At 41.8% G+C, this 16,669-nt stretch overlaps 1 protein-coding gene across 7 annotated transcripts in view; it reads right to left on the reverse strand.

Annotated features, from left to right (window-relative positions):
• The window catches only part of LOC139609238 (caskin-2-like), a 54,944-nt gene that overhangs the window by 14,339 nt on the left and 23,936 nt on the right, over positions 1–16,669 (reverse strand). For all 7 annotated transcript variants that reach the window (XM_071463548.1, XM_071463555.1, XM_071463554.1 and 4 more), the window contains 8 exons: positions 14,300–14,397; positions 12,137–12,282; positions 11,577–11,672; positions 8,892–9,025; positions 5,612–5,720; positions 5,230–5,338; positions 4,997–5,091; positions 1,102–1,219 (listed from right to left, as the gene is read on the reverse strand). In XM_071463548.1, the coding sequence (XP_071319649.1) occupies positions 1,102–1,219; positions 4,997–5,091; positions 5,230–5,338; positions 5,612–5,720; positions 8,892–9,025; positions 11,577–11,672; positions 12,137–12,282; positions 14,300–14,397 (905 nt within the window). The remainder of the gene's footprint in view (positions 1–1,101; positions 1,220–4,996; positions 5,092–5,229; positions 5,339–5,611; positions 5,721–8,891; positions 9,026–11,576; positions 11,673–12,136; positions 12,283–14,299; positions 14,398–16,669) is intronic.

A 16,669-nucleotide genomic window follows, 5' to 3' on the forward strand; every position in this document is an offset into this window, starting at 1 on the left:
TTATTAAACATTATTCCTAATAAAAAATCCCCCAAATAATGAAAAAACACACTTTTCCAAATGAAGTGTTGTGATACAACCAACAGGAGACTACTGATGTGAGAAGATTTTCGAGACAACACAGTGAATGAGAAGGAAGATACTGATTTTTTTTGTAGTATCTGTTTTCGTTGCTGCACTTTGCAGACAGCCCCTGAGCCCTCGACTCACAGCTGGCTGCACATAGAGACCAGTGTTGTTTCAGCTCCGACGACAGCTCGTTTTGATGAAAACTGGGTTGTAGCTCATTGTCTAAACTGACTACGGCAGGAGAGAGGGATCATTTGTGTCATAACAACAGAATCTCTCCATGTCTCAACCCAAGCATGAAACAGAACTTAATCAAATCCTGTAAATGAGCCATTGTTATGTCCACTGATGTCCCAGTGTGTTTTCCAAGTGAGTTGCAGGTTTGCCCCGCCCCCCTCCTCTTTCCCTCACTGGCTGCCTGAACCGTCTCACCTGGAGCTTGTGCCAGATCATGGTCAACTGTTTGTCACTTCCTCATCAGTGGACATCAGCCTCCCAGAACTGCTGTTCCTCCCCTCTTTGGCCACCAAGCTGCCTATTAATCTGTTGTGTTGTTGCTGTGGTTGTTTTTTGGACCTTGTGAGTAGGATTTGTTTGTGTCCTTGTGTATTGACTGTGTTTCTAAGTGTTTCTGCTGAACAGGCCACTTTATTGATGTATTGATGTCTTTTTGTTTGGCTGTGTAGGTTACCTGAGATTTAGTTCCTAGATAGCATGGGGAGTTTTGTTTGTTATTTTGACCTTGGTGACCCTGACATTTTCTTTTGCTTCAAAACCAACCCCTGCTACACTTGCTATGTTCTTTGCTGTTGTAGTTTGTCAGAGTAAACTTTTGTTACAAAAATATAAACATTATATTGTTATAACAAGAAAGGTTTCTTGTTATAATGTGATAACAACTTGAAAACATCTTGTTATAACAATAAAGTTTTTATATAACGTGATACTGATCCTTTTTTTTCTGACGTGGCAGCGACACATTTCTGTACCACTGAGTGTGTTGAAGTTCATGCAGATGTTGTGTTTGTCTACCTGCTCGTCTGCTGAGGACCTCCACCACTGAGGGGGGGAAGAAGCCCACCCGGTCCGTGCCCCGCTGGCTGTCATGGATGTGACCTTTCCACCGGCCGTCTGAGTGCTGCTCCAGGACCTGATACCAACAAATCATGAGCACAGAGCGGCTGAGACGTGTGTGTGTGTGTGTGTGTGTGTGTGTGTGTGTGTGTGTGTGTGTGTGTGTGTGTGTGTGTGTGTGTGTGTGTGTGTGTGTGTGAGACTGCAACCAGCATTATCCTCGCAACAACTCACAATCAGATCAGACTGTAGAACACAAACAATCACTGTCAATTAATTTAACCGTAACTTTGGTGACTGTTAAAATTTATTTTCCCTTTGTGGGGAACAAAAACAGCTTTCCAAACATTTTCTCTTGTCAACTACACATCAGCTCTTAAGTATGCGTGTCATGTGTGTGACTCCTCCAGGCATGCTTTTAAGACCATAATGAGAGAGCCAATGAGCTGGAAATGCACAGTCTATTCATTGTGAGTGTTAACAAAATGCCTGCAGAGGACAAAAAAAAAAAAAAACACCTCTGCCCTGACAAGACACAGCAGCACAACAACACATGAGTTCATACTGGAGTCTGGGATGTCACAATGACTTGTATAAAGATATCAAAATACACATCAGTAAACAGATAAACACGCACAAATGCACGCACATGCATGAATTAGTGCAAACATCGTGTGAGGGAACGAGCAAACAAGCTGGTAATGAGAGAGTGACAGCAACAAGTTAGCGCCTGTTTCTCTGCTCCTGCTCAGGGTTCACTAAATTACCCCACAACATCCCACACAAATCCTAACAACAGGACTCCACTCACAAAAATCTGCATCTCCTAATCCTGTGATTCCACTGCCACTGAGGGAAGCAGCTGCAACAAGCTGTAGACTGAATTTCAGCTGAACTGATTTTACAGCAGCCGCAATAAAACAGGGAAAACACATACAACACACCTGTATATGACCAGTGTTAAAGCACTCGCTGTACAACACAACAAGCCTTCACTTGAAAAAGGGGCAGCACAGTGAATATGTGATATGTGAACATTAAGAGAAATCCACACTGCAGTGTTTTTGAAAAACACTGCATGAAAGAGGGAAGTTTCTGTCTCCAAATGTATTAGTCCAGAGTGACTCAGAAAAACAGACTTTAACTATGTCAAGAGGTGACTCTCTGTGCTTCTTTCTCTCTGAGGCTCTATTTTTTATTTTTTTTTTGTCAAGATCAGACAACACCGTGTTCTTCTGAGACGGTGATCAAAGAGCCACAAATTCTTGGTCGACACACAGACGACAGCTCACATGTCGGACCCTGATAAATTACAGCTTGCAGACTTTCACGACTTGCGTGACGGTACAGAGGTCACTGGAAGGATGTGGAACTGACTTCCACAACATCGCAGTGTTTACAGCTGAGTTCATTCAGCCACTCTGTGTCACTACAGGTCAGTGCCACAGAATGTGGTAAAAACTGTCAAACTAGAAAAGAGAAAAAAAAATCTATCCATCATGTGACAGCCGACACAATAACAAACAGTCACCTGTCACAACTCAGTCTCAGTTTTGTTCCTGACACTCAGCATTAGGGCTGAATGATATGGGAAAAAACAAAAATATATCATATTGTGATTATTTTGGCAGAGATTGTGATTGAGATGAGTCACAATTTCAGTTGATCACTTTTTCATTTCATTTTTTTACAGACAAAGTTTTTTTAATGATGATGACGTGATTTTTTTTGACGTCTGTCAAGCTCCTGAAGTTTGCAGACGACACCACTCTCATTGGACTCATCTCTGATGGCGATGAGTCTGTCTACAGGTGGGAGACTGAGCGTCTGGTGACCTGGTGCAGGCAGAACAACCTAGAGCTAAACGCTCTGAAGACAGTGGAGATGATAGTGGACTTCAGGAAGAGCCCAGCCCCACCCACCCCCATCTCCCTGTGTGACTCCCCCGTGGCTACCGTGGAGCATTTCCGCTTCTTGGGAACCACCATCACACAGGATCTCAAATGGGAGCTAAACATCAGCTCCCTCATCAAAAAAGCTCAGCAGAGGATGTATTTCCTGAGGCAATTGAAGAAGTTCAACCTGCCAAGGACTATGATGGTGAACTTCTACACCTCCATCATTGAGTCCATCCTCACCTCCTCCATCACCATCTGGTACGCTGCTGCCACGGAGAGGGACAATAACAGACTGCAGCGTATCATCCACTCTGCTGAGAAGGTGATTGGCTGCAATCTTCCGTCCCTCCTGGACCTGTACACCTCAAGGACTCTGAGGCGTGCAGGGAAGATTGTAGCTGACTCCTCCCACCCTGGACACAAACTCTTTGTGACACTCCCCTCTGGCAGGAGGCTGCGGTCCTTCAGGACCAAAACCTCTCGCCACAAAAATAGCTTCTTCCCATCTGCTATTAGCCTTATCAACAAGGCTAGAGAGCCCCACTGTTGCTGATCAATTGCACCAATCACCAGAAGAAATTCCTTGTATGTGAAAACATGCTTGGCAATAAAACTGATTGTGATTCTGATTCTGATTTTTGTTGGGTCTCAACATCAATTGTTTATGGTCTTTTTTACCTTCATCAAAAAAGTGGAGCTTCTGTGATTTTCAATTAACTGTGCAGCTCAACTCAGCATCTGTTGGCTCAGGCTGATACTGTGCAGACTGATCCTAGTATCAGTAAAGTTTAGCTAAACAGGCAGAAAATTACAAAAATCTCCTACTGTCTATAAGATGCAAACCTTTGTATTTGTGATGATCAGTTAAAGCCCACAGTTTCACTGTGAGTTACCTGGAGCTGGTACTGAGGACAGTGATGGTCGAACAGAGCTCAGTATCAGTGAGAACTGTTGGGTGGACGGTTGAGTGGTGCTAATCCAGGGTCATATGGATGAGGCACTGCTCACAAATAAATTTGTTTTCTTTTTAAGCCACAATGTGTAGAATCCATAGACTTTTTATAAAACTGGACGTAGACTCTGGGTCTGAAAAGTGAAGCCAGTGATGAAGAGCCTTAAAGCTTCATTCTATCTAATGACCATCAGGGGGGCGACTCCACTGGTTGTAAAAAGAATCTGATTGTATTGAAGTCTATGGGAAAATGTCTCTACTTCTCATTTGATTTATTACCTCAGTCAAAGTTTTCCTGATGGGTTTATGTCTCAGTCTCTAGTTTCAAGTCTTCTTCAACACAACATGATGTTAATTTTTAAATTATGCTGCATTTAGAGGAAAATAGACCATAAAGCAGGGGATGCATTGGGGTGTGGCTACCGTGTGATTGACAGACTGAACCTGACAATCAGGATAGAGGACAGAGCAGGTCAGATCCACCCCTCACTTGTCCTCAGCTGCACCTTCTCCTCCAAATATGGTTTCTTCTGGTTTCAAAAATCCCACGTTACGGTGGGTTGATACGTGGTAGAATCTGAAAGTTACTGACTTTGGCACTAACCGGCAGTTGCACCAAAAAACAGTGGCACTACTACACCCCGCTCCCTCACCCAATGTATCTGATCCGGGGAGATGAACAGGCTGAAAGGAAAACCAAATCTGAAAATGTTCTGATGCAAAGTGGCTTTAAACCACTATATGAAATAAATGAAGATAACAAAGAGAAAAAAGAAAAATAAATTCATTATTTTCTGTCACAGACGAAGGCCAGGAGCCGCAGCTGAACATAAAGCAGGAGTATGGCAGAACTACTAAGAGTCTGCCGAGGCGCAACAACTCAAAACTTATCTCATCAAGCCAAAACAGGAGAGCTGCAGAGTGAAGCTACAACTCAGTGTAGTGAACAGCTTTTAAAGAGACCTGCTTCTCTCAACAAACACACACAGACAGACACAAGTACCATAATGAGGTCTCCAGCCCGGAGGTTGAGGGCGGTGGGGTCGTGGAGATTCCAGTAATCCTTCACCGCTCTGACCTGGAGAGAACTTGATGCCTCTGCACAGACAGAAAAGATGGAGTCAGCATCAGAAGACACAGACGGCTGAGTTTACTCCACTGATTTCTATTCTGACACCTAACACCACCAAAAATCCACATTTTCTAAAGGTGATAATGAAGTGAAGAGCTACCGACCTCTGAGCAGCTGTTTGATTTCCCTGCTGGCTGAGGAAGTGGTGAACTGGTTGACAATATCCAGAGCTGTCTGGTTGTAGGTGTTGCGCATGTTCACATTGATGCCCGCCTAAACACACACACAGACACACACACAGACACACACACACAGACACACAGACACACACACACAGACACACACACACTGTGGGATTACTGTGGACTTTTAAAACAAACCCTCCTTAAAATGCCTCCCCCTTTTATTAAAGAACAACAGTGGAGTTGTAGAGTTGTGTTTTCAACATTGTCTTTCTTTCTGCGCCTTTAATACAAAATGATCAATGTCAGCCTTCGAATCTCATATCAGCTGAACTGACATTTTGTTTGTGCTGTCTTTGCTTACATCAAGCAGCAGCCGCACCACTTCAGTTTTGCCGTACAAGGCAGCTTCATGCAGGGACGTTCCCGCTTTGGTGGCTCTGTTGATGTCAATACCAGCTTTGAGCAGCAACCTAGGAAATTGAATCAGAAACATGCATGTAAGGCCACGGGCAACACTCAGAAACAGAGTCATCCATTCAACTGTTGCAGACATCTGCAACATCTCATTAAGCCATATACCCCCCACTCATCCACCCACACACACACACAGATATCTCTCTGGTTCTGTCAGAGGCTCAGATAAAGGAATGCTGATGCTGTTGTATCCAGAGTATGGTGCAGAAGGAAGAGGAGGAGGAGGAGGTCCTGGTCCTTCACAATGTGAAGATTGAGTCTGGTTTGGAAGATGTAAACAACACTGAAGCACTGCTATCATCCAGCTTCATGTGCACATTCAGTGGATCTTACACTTCTGCATCTACTCTCTTTATCTTTGAAATATTGTGACTTTTACTGTAAAATTACAGCTTGTAATCATAATATCATGATCCATTTTTTTCTTGGAAAATTATTTTTTTCTCATAAAAAGTATTATAGTATTATTAAAATAACGTTAATTGAATTTTATGAAAAAAATTACAAGATAAACACATTTCACCGCATTTAACACATGAAAATTGACACAGATTCCACTTGTTTACTACACCAGAGTAAAATAAATATATTGTGATACTGCAACTTCATTCTATAAATATTAAACTTTATATACTTTTAATTTATAACTTATAATCGTAATATCATGATAGATATAAAAATTTATAATTTTCCTTAAAAAAAATACATAAATATATTTTTCTGTTATAAGTGCAGATTTTCTAAAAAAAATCCATATCACAACATTAAGTTGTAACTTTGTGAGGAAAACATGATTGTATTATATATTATTATATATTATTTTGAGAGTAAGTTGTAATTTTATGAATGTAAAAAAAATGCATTTATCATCTTAACATTACAACCTTTTAAATTACAATATTTCAAATGTATTCCCTTTATACTGCATCATAAGACTGAATGATTTCTTGAAGTACCACATGTGTAACAATTGTTTTTCAATTTGCGAATATAAAAAAGCTGGCTGTGGATAAAAAAAAAAAAATTATGGTGACTTGTAAAATGTGAATATTGCTTCCCTTGTCTTGATCACACTAAGTGGAACACCACTGGGTTGGACAGACAGGAGAAATATTAAGCCATGATGCAGTATGATGAAAAAGAAGCCTGAAGCGAACCTATTGTAACTTGCACCTTCATCCTTTACTCAGCAGAAAAAGCTTTAATCTTGTTGGAATGAAACCTTGAGAAGGCTGAAAGTCTGAACACTGTCATAAGGCTTAGACTTCTCTGTCCTGCAGATTATCACCTGCTTTACTCCTATATGTGTACTCTACAGAAACTGCACTGCATGTATACATTAAGTATAGCTTACTAGTGAGTTTATATATACACAATACTAAATCAACAACAACCATTTCCTCTGGGACAAAGTCTTCTGTGTTCACATGTTTGCAGCTGCTAACCAGACCTAGAAAGCTTCTCCTGCTACACAAAAAGTAAGTACCATAAAACGTCTGCTGCATAAGTATGGCAGTCTTTGAAGAGACGTAAATCCCTTAGTGGGAGATCACAGGCAAATTCTCCTGAGTAAACTCTGAATAAACTTGCGTGCTAATGCAGTGAAATTTTTTTATTTCTTTTTGTGTGACTTCTCTCCTGCACGTCTACTGTTCAACATTGCAGTTCAGGCAGAGTGGAGGATGGAGCGGGTGTTGCAAAAGGACTGATCAGATAATTCAGAAGATGGGAATCGTTGGCAGCATGTCTGAGAGGCAGGGTGGAGCTACTTGGCTAAGTACATACATATTTACACAGATATGCTGGTATAAAAAAAAAACTGCACCAAGCCACTCTCGGGTATCTGAAAAGTGTGATGTCAGTGGGATGGAATATCACTACAGTATAGCATGTGCTCTTTTTAAAAGAGGAGATTGTGACTGGGTTTGCTTTTTGTAGCTACTGCAAACTGATAGTACTGTTAGTGGTTGTTGTGTATATAGTAGTTAGTAGTTAGTAGTGGAGTAACAGCAATAGTAGTAGTAATACCACTCAGTGAAAGCCCTAGTAGATGGTGGTAGTAGTAGTAGTAAAAATAGTTGTTACAGTAGTTGAACTAGTGATTAAACTAGCTTTAGTAGCAGCAGTAGTTGTAATAGTTGTAGCAGTAGTTACTGTGTAGTGGCAGCAGAGGTTGTAGCAGTAATAATAGTAGTAGTACCAGGAGCAACATTTTAATACTAGTAATGATTGAAGTAGCATTAGAAGCAGTAGCAGTAGCAGTAATCACAGCAGTGGTAGAAGTACCATTAGTAGAAGTACAGGTAGTACTGGCAGTAGTGGTAGTAGTGGTTATATTAGTAGTAATAACAGTAGTGATGGTAGCATAAGAAGCAGCACAACACTGGTAAAGGTGATAGTGTTAGCAACAGAATTAGCATTAGAAGCAGTAGCAGTTGTACCTGTAGTATTAGTATTCCTAGTTACTACAGTAGCAGTGTTATCACAGCAGTAACTGTAGTAATTTTAGTTATAGAGGTACCAGAACTGATGGTAGAAGAAGTCATCACATTACCACTAGCACAGGTTGTAGCTGCTGTAATAGACCAGTAGTAGCAGTGCACTGATAGCCTTAGCAGCAGTAATGGTAGTAGTAGTAAAAACAGTTGTAGTCATAGTAATGGTGGTAGAAGTAGCATTAGTAAGAGTAGCAGTAGAGTTAGTGGTGGTATCAGCAGCAATAGCATTAGCCTTTAGCCTTTAGCATTAGTAGTAGCAGTAGCAGTGACAGCAATGATAGCAACAGTAGTAGTTGTAGTAGTAATGGTGGTAGTTGCATTAGCAGTAGCACAAGTTGAAGCAGCTGTAATAGTGATAGTAGTAGCACTGATAATAGCCCTAGCAGGGATAATATTAGCAGTAGCAGTAAAAAATAGTGGCAGAAGTAGAAGACACAGGAGTAGCAGTGGTATTTGTAATTCTTGTAGTAGCAGTATCAGCAGTAGTACTGGGAGTGGTAAGAATAATTACAGTAGTAGTAGTGGCACCAGTGGTAGCAGGGGAAATAGCAACAGAACTGACAGCAGCAGTAACAGCTGTGGTTGAAGTAGAGAGAAAGTGTCGGGAAGATGAAAGAGCAGAAATACACATGTAGACTTCTGTCACGCTGCTCCTCGCTTCAGCCTTACTTGATGATGTCTTTGTGTCCATTCCTGGCTGCCAGGTGGAGCGGGGTGGTGGATGGGGAGTCCAGGCTGTCATGCCCTCCCTCCCCCTCTAACAGCGCTGCCACCATGTTACTGCTCAGCAGCAACTGAGCCACCTGAGGAGAAACCAAACACACCATAATGAAGATGAAGCTGCGAGAACACAGAGTGGCAGAATTAGGGCAAGAATTACAGCATTAGCAACATGAATATATATGCAAAGCCAAGCTAGCTGAGGCTGCATGGTAGAAATATATGAACTAAAATAATATACTGTATATGACGTCTTAGGGTAAAGATAGCCCAGAGAAGCTTATCCACCACTCAGCAGCTGTCTAAAGATACTTTAGCCTCGAATGACACAAACACACACACACACACAAAGTATGGGTGTAACAAAAACAGCCCAAAGCTTGAAACTGCAAATTCAGACCAGACAAGAGAACATTTTAACAGGCAGGAAGTGTGTGTGTATCTCATTCTGAATTACAGGGAGAGCTATACACAAGAGCCGGGCTTATCCGCTGATGTGACAGACAAACAGCAAAACACACTGCGATGTGCAATCTCTTTAATGTTAGTGTGCGTGTCCAAAAAGAGCCACTGAAGCTTATTTCCCTTTCACTCAAACAAGTTTAATTTATCTGGGTCACTTCATCTTAGCCGTAGTTCATGTTCATCAAAAAAGGATGAAATAGGGTGTTTTCACATACAAGTAATTGGATTAGAATAACTACACGAATGAAGCAAATCACTACATGGAGTTTTAGTCTCTCAATAGAAAGACCAGCACAAGTTCACAGTTCTCCAAATGGCACCGTGAGGTCCTTCAACAGCACTGGAGCACTGATGCCTATGAAGGTCAACGTGGCTTGTTACACATCTGTACCGGTGTATCTCTTAGAGCTTCATGAAGGGGACTGGTCTAGCTTCAGGTTCTTGAAGACGTTTCACATCTCATCCAAAAGGCTTCTTCACTTCCATCGATCCAAAATGTGCACATTACTGTCCTTAAACATTTGTCAACTGTCCTTTGGATGTAGGCGGACTGCCGAGTCCTGACCTGCAAAACTGGCTCAGCTGTGTTGTGTCATGCACTTGTGCCGTTGTTGCGTCTGTGCATTCTTCACTGCAGTGATGATTTAGAGGACTGGCGGTTTGAAAGACTAAAAGAAGCCATCTACATCAACCTGGAACGACCATCACTAAACAGAGGAGGTGGGCTACGACACTTACAATGCAGTCTGAGATCACTCGCCAGGCAGGTTAACACCCATCCACACTATAACCCAGGTGACAGTAACAACTCATATGTTGTCCAGGTGGGTCAACGGCTCTCCTTAATCCTCAAGGATTTAAATACCTGGAACTCCCCACCAGTCAGCCAGAACTGAAGAAGCCTTTCAGGTGAGAGGTGAAACGAGTTCAAGAACCTCAAACAGGTCTGGTTGTCTTCATGAAGCTCGAAGAGACACCATGACCTGGACGACTTGGAATCTTCTTATATGTTGATCAATGAGCAACAAGAAATTGTAGAATAGATTTATCAAACATATATTTGAGGTCATTTCAAAATTTACCAGGAACCACCAACATTTTAACAAACTAACTAACTTTGATTAAGGATCAGTTTTAATTTATTCGATAATTTGGATTATGACCAAACAGCTGCAAAACTAATGACATTCTCAGCAGCCTCAGCTGTACTTTGTATTTATGGCAAATTAACTAAGAAGGTGAACATGTGCATTAAAATGTATGTTAGCATACTGTTGTTAGCATTTCACTAAAAGCATTGTTGTGCCTACAAACAGCCTCACTACCATGGCTCAAATTGGCCTTAAATCTTATTTAATGTGTCACTATCCTCAGCAGTTACACTACAGGCTACAGAGACCCTGAGAGCTCAACACACTGCACCTTAAGAAAACATCTTCATCAATTTGACAACGCGTGTGCTGCAAATACACACAACACAACCAAATACAGACACGCGCTGCAAGTAGAAAAGACGACAACAGAAGTGTTTCCAGGGGACACTAAAAAGTGATGAACCTGGCTGGGACACAATCTGTGCTTTGTGATGTTTGAAGTTGAAGTACTGAACAACAAGCGCGTCCCAGACGGGTTCATCACTTTTTCTATCCCCTAGAAACACTTCTGTTGTCGTCTGTGCTACTTATAGCACATTTGTGTATTTGGTTGAGTTGTGAGTATTTGCAGCATGTGTGTTGTTAAACTGATGAAGATGTTTTCTGAACTGGTTTGTGTTTTTTCCTATTTGCATGTGTTTTGAGTGTGTTGAGACACGTTGAGGTATAACAGGTACTGACCTGGATCTCAATTACTGTCAGACATTATAAAGTTAATCAGGTTTGATTTACTTCAGCATCAATATCATTTTTATCTTTCTATATCAGACCCAGCTTCTTCTTTTATGAATCCAGTTAATGTGTGTATAAACTGGTATGTATAGCTTTTGTGTATATGTATTGTCTCTCTTGCACCTGAATTTTGAAACCTGCTACTGATGTTTTTGTATTGATGATGCTAATGATGGCAGCGAGGACAGGACAAAATATCTCATCTCGAGATACAATTAAACACATTCTGTCAAATACATCATGCTGGAGGTGGCAAAAATATGACACACAAATGTTCTCATACCTTCAGTCTCCCAAACTCACAGGCCAGATCTAGAGGAGTCTTCTTGGCCTTGTTCATCAGGCAGGGATTAGACTGGTGCTGCAGCAGCATCTCAGACTGAGAGTGAAAACAGGAAAGACAGTGATGTCACCTCATGTATAATAAACATGCACTCACATGCTCCTCATCCCAACATCCTCTGTGTGTGTGTAGATTTTTTGTCTTTGGACAGAAGTAGAGGAACATATGATAGCTCTGGTCCAGCCTGTGTTCAGTATTGTGTCTTGTGACCTATGGCTTATATGACAGGTTCAGATGTGTGTGTCTGTGATGTGTGCATCTGTCCATTAAGACATTCCAGGAGCCAAAGGGGGTAAGGAATATGTGTTCAGTGCCTGTAGACTCTTGTGAAAAACCTGTGTCATGGTATTGATGGTATTACTGGTATTGTCAGTGGACAATACTGGCTGAGACACAAAGGGGGTAGATTTCAGTGAAATGCGAGGACAGGTAATGCCTTGAAACTTTGCCTTTGGCAGCCGTGTGTGTGTGTATGTGTGTGTGTGTGTGTGTGTACTCACCACCTCATAATGTCCATACTGAGCAGAGAGGTGTAACGGTATCTGTCCATCATGTGAAGGGGAGTTGACTGAAGCACCGGCTCTCAGCAACAATAAGACGGAGTCAGCTTTACCCTGCCATGCTGCGTAGTGGAGAGGACGCATGCCTGCAGACAGGAACCAGAGTGAGGGACAGAGTCAGTGAGACGGGAGAGGAAAAGACGGAGCATGAGCTCACTGATTGGTCTGGTTCCCAGACTCAGTGAGAAGTGAACTAAAGAACACTTCTGATTTTACATGTCAGTTACTTTACTAGTCACACAGTGAGATACTCAGTCAATGTCTTCTGTGGCTCTGACAAGGGTGATAAAATAACCCTGATGATGTCATATGTGATGTCACCATGGTCACCAGGATATCCCAGCTCAGGCTTGGAGATTACAAAAAGCCAGTTTTACAAAGTTGGGGCCATGAAATGTAGGCTCACACTTACATATGTCTGAATGTCTCTCGTAAGTTCCCCATCTTAATCAAAACACAATGCTGAATTGTTGGAGGGCTACGGTGGCCCTGAGAGATCAAGACACTGCAGCTTAGAAAACACATGCAAACAGACAAAACAAACAAATTCAGAAAACATCTTCATCAATGTGACAACACAGGTGCTGCAAACACTCACAAGACAATGGAAGTGTTTCCAGGGGACACTGAAAAGTGATGAACCTGCTGGGACACCCTTGTTGTTCAATGCTGTGTAACTTTTGAAGGTAAAAGCATTAAACAAGTGCACATAGATGTATCATAATACATTTATTATAACACATCTATGCATGTGTGTCCCAGTCAGGTTCATCGCTTTTTTTGTGTCCCCTGGAAACACTTCTGTTGTGTTGTGAGTACTGATGAAGATGTTTTCTGAATTTGTTTGTGTTTTGTCTGAATTTGTTATGTTTTGCATGTGTTCTCTAAGTTGCAGTGCGTTGAGCTCTCAGGGCCACCGTAGTGTATCTGATTAAAGTATAATACTGGCATTATTTTATATATTTGTTAGTGTCAAGAAAATTCTATGAAAAGACCAAAAGGAACAATGTGTTGTGTTGTACTCTCTTGTGTCCGATGTGTTACCAATCTAGCAAACACAGAGAGACATTAGTATTGAATTTGGGCATTTATCAGGAGACTGTGCAGCTCAAAGTGTTGATCTGTGCAGCTTTAACAACAGGTCATAAATATACAGTATGTATAAGGCACAGAGTCTAAATAAACTACAGTGTGTGTTCATGGTAATGAAAGAGCAATGCAACAGTGAGGCTCACTGTGTGTTTTTGCACTTTCAAAAAAACACTTGGCAGATGATTGGATGAACTATCTGTCTGTCGCAGGATAACTTCAACCAATCAGATTCTGCAGCCTTTCCATTTTTGCCATTACCACAAGTCTGGATATACACACGATACTTGTCAGTAGAAAACATTCCTTGTTGGTTTTGGTGTTTTCATGTTGCCAATGAGAAACAGATAAAACCAAATAATTTGTGAGGAGATGAACTCTTCACTTCAACTCTGAAGGTTTACGTTTCATTGTGCTGCTCATCCCCCATCCAATGTCATCTGCTGCCCTGAGGGCGTTAGATCTCAACACATCTTGTCTTGTGATCAAGTAGTTAATAAAGTTATGGTTGCCTCACTCATAGTGCATCAGCTCTTTTTCCCTGAGGGATAATAATATATTTCATAAAAGTGTAATATTCCTGACAGGTGATTTTTATTTTAACAGTGAAGCGGCCTGCCACGGCTGGAACTGGCTGCAGGAAACTCTAGAGTCCAAAAAAGTTGCAAGGAAGCATTAAAATTTAAATTCAACCTGTAAAATGTAACTTCAGAAATCTATAGCTGACCTAACAGAAGTTTTGAGTGCCACACGCCTCTGGCCTGAGTGGCCGAGATGCCACTCCTTCACAAATTCTACTAAATCTGTTCCACTTGGGGTCTGAAGATATTTGTCGTTGCACGACAGTCAAACTTCAAAGTGAATCATATTTATTCATATGGGTCAAACTTATTTTCAGCTGAGTGTCAGAAAGTTTCAGGCTCAATTTAACCCCAACTGACTTCCAGAAATGAACTTTTTTTTAGTTATGGGCTTGTGTGGTGACGCTGGTTCAGGCGGTGAAGCTGTTGATACCGTTGATGTCCTTGATATCCACTGTGGCCTGGGCCTCCAGCAGCAGAGACAGCAGCTCCGTGGTGCCCGTCAGAGCGGCATGGTGCAGCGCTGAGAAGCTGTGGGCGAGACGGAGGAGGAGAGAGAGAAGAAAAGGGAATCAAGGGAGAGCGAGAGGGAGATGAGAGGGGTCATAAATCATAGCAATGACTTTACAGCAGGTGAGTCCTTTTCAAAACTCAGACTGAAGTGTCTGTCTGTGTGTGTGTGTGTGTGTGTGTGTGTGTGTGTGTGTGTGCAATCCCATCACAGTGTGCATCTGCAGGATACCACATTACAACTATAGGCTAAGATAAGAAGTGATGTGTGTTCATGTGTGTGAGCTCCCTGGTGTGTGTGTGTGTGTGTGTGTGTGTGTGTGTGTGTGTGTGTGTGTGTTTGAGTTCATCCAATGATTGTATATAAAAGGTGGATGACATCATAGCTCCTATGAAGTGAAGCCAAAACATTTCGATCGCCCCCTGTTGTCTGACTGCAGTATAGGTTATAAGCCCCGCCTCCTCCATGTTAGCGGATGGGACATGAGCTGAACTAAAAAAAATTTTTCCCAAAGAGTTTCTGTCATTCTGTCAGTTCTTATCATACTGATGCTCAAGTGTTAATTTTTCTTTTAAGTTTGTTTTTCATTAGTTAGATGATGCCAAAAAAAGGGGGCGTATAAGCGATTGGTGTATAAGCGAGACATTGATACCGTGGCCCACCCCCTGATCACTCTGGACCCAAACATCGTCACCAGCCCAGTACGACAGCGCCTGATCTGGAATATTCTGGCTTCATTTAGTGCAGTGGGAGGAGGTAGAGATGTGTCATCCATCTTTATTTACAGTCATTGGAGTTCATCAAAGCGTCAGAGATGAAATGCGTGTGTTTGAGTCAGGGCGTCTGTCAGGTCATAGTAGATTCCACAGAGGGAGAAATTAAAGACATAAATCCTTGGCGTGGAGTTTTTCTTTTGCTTGGGGGCAACACAGACACTGAGAGTGTTCCAGGGGAGGTGACCCTCCGAGGCAGAGCTGGAGCTGGAGCTGGAGCTCGCTCCACTCATAAGGGGGGGTGAAATAAAAACTACAGTGCAGAGGGCTCTCTGCTGAATTCACACAGCCTCAGGCAGGCACAGCAGAGGCCCTGAGCTTTTGGGCACCAGTGGTAATAAACAGCTCAGCTACACATGGAAAGAGAACTGACTGTAGCTGTGTCAGTAGAAGTCAAAAACGTGAATTATCAAGTTTTCACTGTAAACAGCATCTTTCATCATATGTTAAAGCTCCATATTTTAACTTCTTCTGTGTTTTATCTGAAGTGTTCATCTCCATAAGAAAATATATTTGTGTGTTTAAAAACCAAAAACCATCTCAGTGTAGTTTTACATCTCCTCTCTCAGGCTTCTCTCTGGAGCTCTAGTAACAACAGGTCAGTCAGCCAATCAGAAGAGAGGCTCTGAGCATCTCTTTTGATTGGCTGATTGTTTTCTGAGTGATCTACTAAAAACAAATCAGATTTCAGGTAAACACTCAGAGAAACCAAATCCTGCAAGGTTGGATGGTGGGTCCAGGTGGGCAGGGCTTGGGGCGGGGCTGAGGGTGGTGACTGCTTTGTTGTGACATCACAAAGTTACAGAAGTCCTGACGGCTGGTTTTAAGGCTCAGTTTCTGAATACAGGCTGTGTGCATTTCTCTGTGGACTGAAGCTTTGACTCTTTCACAGTATCAATATAGAACCTAGACCTGCTTTATAATCACAAACACATGGACATCTACCCTTAGAATGTGGGACCTTTAAAGTGAACTGCCATAGCTCACATGGTAACCTAAGGTATCATCAAACAGTTAAGCTCTCAAACACTTTGTCATTGTATTATGTAAAAAAGTTAGTTCATTGCAATAAAAACAGCATAAATGTCTCAGTTGTAATGGATTTCCTTCCCACAGGAAAACTATCTAGTTACAGACTGAAAATACAGGTTGTATTTAAAGGATTACTTCAACATTTTGGGAAATTAGGCCACTCTTATGTCTGTGTGTTAATTACAGAGCTGGAGCTGGAACAAGATTAGCCTAGCGTAGCCTAAAGATTGGGAGTAGGGGAAACAGTTAAGTAGATGAAAACAAACACTACTAGTACCTCTAAACTTAGCTGAGTAACATGCTGCATCTCCTTTATTTAATCTGTATTAAAAAATAAATGTAAAAACAACTACTTGTGGTTTTAGGGGGAGTTATGTGAACAGTTAGCTTTACTAAGCTCAACTCACATGGGGCCCTATTTTAACAATTTAAGCGCATGGAGCGAGTCATTTTACGGTTGTGTCCACATCCACTTTAGCTTGTTTAA

This window comes from Trachinotus anak, unplaced genomic scaffold (genome assembly GCF_046630095.1).
Source record: "Trachinotus anak isolate AG129_WGS33_773 ecotype Australia unplaced genomic scaffold, CSIRO_AGI_Tana_v1 ptg000025l, whole genome shotgun sequence".
Classification (NCBI taxonomy): domain Eukaryota; kingdom Metazoa; phylum Chordata; class Actinopteri; order Carangiformes; family Carangidae; genus Trachinotus; species Trachinotus anak.